This window comes from Micropterus dolomieu, linkage group LG02 (genome assembly GCF_021292245.1).
Source record: "Micropterus dolomieu isolate WLL.071019.BEF.003 ecotype Adirondacks linkage group LG02, ASM2129224v1, whole genome shotgun sequence".
NCBI classification, from domain to species: Eukaryota; Metazoa; Chordata; class Actinopteri; order Centrarchiformes; family Centrarchidae; genus Micropterus; species Micropterus dolomieu.
In genome coordinates, this window is record NC_060151.1 from 13,587,104 (window position 1) to 13,589,207 (window position 2,104).

Consider the following 2,104-nt stretch of genomic DNA (forward strand, 5'->3'; position numbering starts at 1 on the left):
ACAATGATTTTGTTACATTTGTATTTAATTTTGCTATAATAATATATATTTTAAAAAAATAGAAACAAACCTGTTTTATGAAGACAGGTTTTTATTTCTGACACAGCCACACAGAGATAAAGGTAAAATGTGTTGATCATTACAAAAACTAACATATACATTCATTAACTACCATTGTTTCCATTAAAGCTATAGAATTTAGTTTTATGGATTTCTGATCCTGAACAGCTGTTTTCCTCTAGAGGCTCCAAGTTTCTCTGGATGTCTGTGTCTTTAAACATCTGCAGACACTGAGACCGTTAAAAGTCTTTTATGCAAACTTGCAAACCAGCAGCATCAGACTTACGTTTTCATACCATTTACATGATCCTGGCTGCTGTCACTTTATTTCTAGTACTATAAAACTATGCTAAGTGAGCAAAAAAGTGAATAAATAAATGCTGTGAATAAAATGCTGTGCTCCAATGCTTAGAGTTAATCATGAATGCGATGTAGGAGGTGCTGACAGTAACTAAATTCTCACAGTAAGACAGCTCACATCATATTTTAAATGAGTTTTAATCATTTGAAAACATACTGAACACACTGTAAACATGGCTTATAGAAAGCAACATGCATGATGGTTGCTCCTTGTTTGCTGTTATTTGCTGATGTTCATAAATATGTTGTCCATTATCCATGATTTATGTTAATATTATTTTTGAATTAATGAGTCATTCATTCATCTGAATTTATGAATTATGATTAATTAATAATGATCCTTGTCATTGTTGCGTTTATATAATAATGTACATAATGTTTTAATATTGAAATGTTGTCAATACCTGTAGGCATTATTAGTATAACAGCAAAGTCAACAGTTGTTTCATTTATGTAAATGCACTGGCATTTAAAAAATTTACTATTTAGTGTGTAATGAAATTAAAATTTCATATGTAAAGCAGAGATGATTTCAAGGCATGTTTTCACTCTGCAGATATAATAACAGTTAAACGACTCTTCTATTGGCTCCAGTTAGACCAACATTGATGCTTCATGTGTTTGATTCTATGCAAACTCAGTGACCTTCCTTGTTACTCAGCTATAAAAACTTCCCATCAGGCTGTCAGTGGAGTTCACAGCACGTCACTTTCAACATAAACCATGTTTTCTGTAGCTCTGCTGCTGCTGTTGGCAGCTGGATGTGAGTCTCTCTGGATTTGTCAAAGTCAGTAGTTCTTATTTTGCAGTATAACTTGATCATTTGTTACTAAACATTTTCTTTTTTTAACAGGTGTGAAGTGTGAACAGTTGACACAGCCAGCCTCTGTGACTGTGCAGCCAGGTCAACGTCTGACCATCACCTGTCAGGTCTCTTATTCTGTAACCAGCTACTGGACAGCTTGGATCAGACAGCCTGCAGGGAAAGGACTGGAGTGGATTGGAATGAGAGTTGGCTCCAGCACATCCTACAAAGATTCACTAAAGAACAAGTTCAGTATCGACTTAGACTCTTCCAGCAAAACAGTGACTCTAAACGGACAGAATGTGCAGCCTGAAGACACTGCTGTGTATTACTGTGCCAGAGATCCACAGTGAGAGACAATAATGTGAGAGTCATACAAAAACTACTTCCTCTATTTATCAGTACTGCTGGGAACAGCAGTTGTCTCAGTATCACTTTGTTTTTACAATTCTGATTGTGATTAACAGTCAGTTTTGAAAATTCTGAATAGTGAGTGAATGAATATTGAGGTGTTATTTTTATCTAAAATGTAAAAATATATTTTTTTTCTTGTTAAGAAAAATGATCTGTAATAGTGTGATGAATCTGTTTAACCCTAACCTTAATAAGAGTTGTGATTGGCAAACCGACAGACAGATAAAATAAATAGATTCTTCATTTGTTCCTGGGGGGACATTAGCATGTCACAGCATTAATACACAAAGGAATAGAAAGAATAGTGTTAAAACAAATGTCAAACACAAATACCAACATATCAGTAAAAAGGTCAGCCCTTTGTGTAAAATGTAGGTGAAAAATTGATAAACTTACAAAAGTATTCACATGATACAAATTGTTCATAATAATGAAGCCAATTTAATAATGTGTTTGCAGACCTAT

General features: G+C 34.0%; 1 gene segment (V, D, J or C); it reads left to right on the forward strand.

The window, feature by feature from the left end:
* The first annotated feature begins 1,141 nt into the window (after positions 1-1,141).
* Positions 1,142-1,578, forward strand: LOC123987285. The segment is given in 2 exon segments: positions 1,142-1,183; positions 1,274-1,578. Coding segments are annotated over 2 exon segments (345 nt in total).
* Positions 1,579-2,104: the final 526 nt, after the last annotated feature.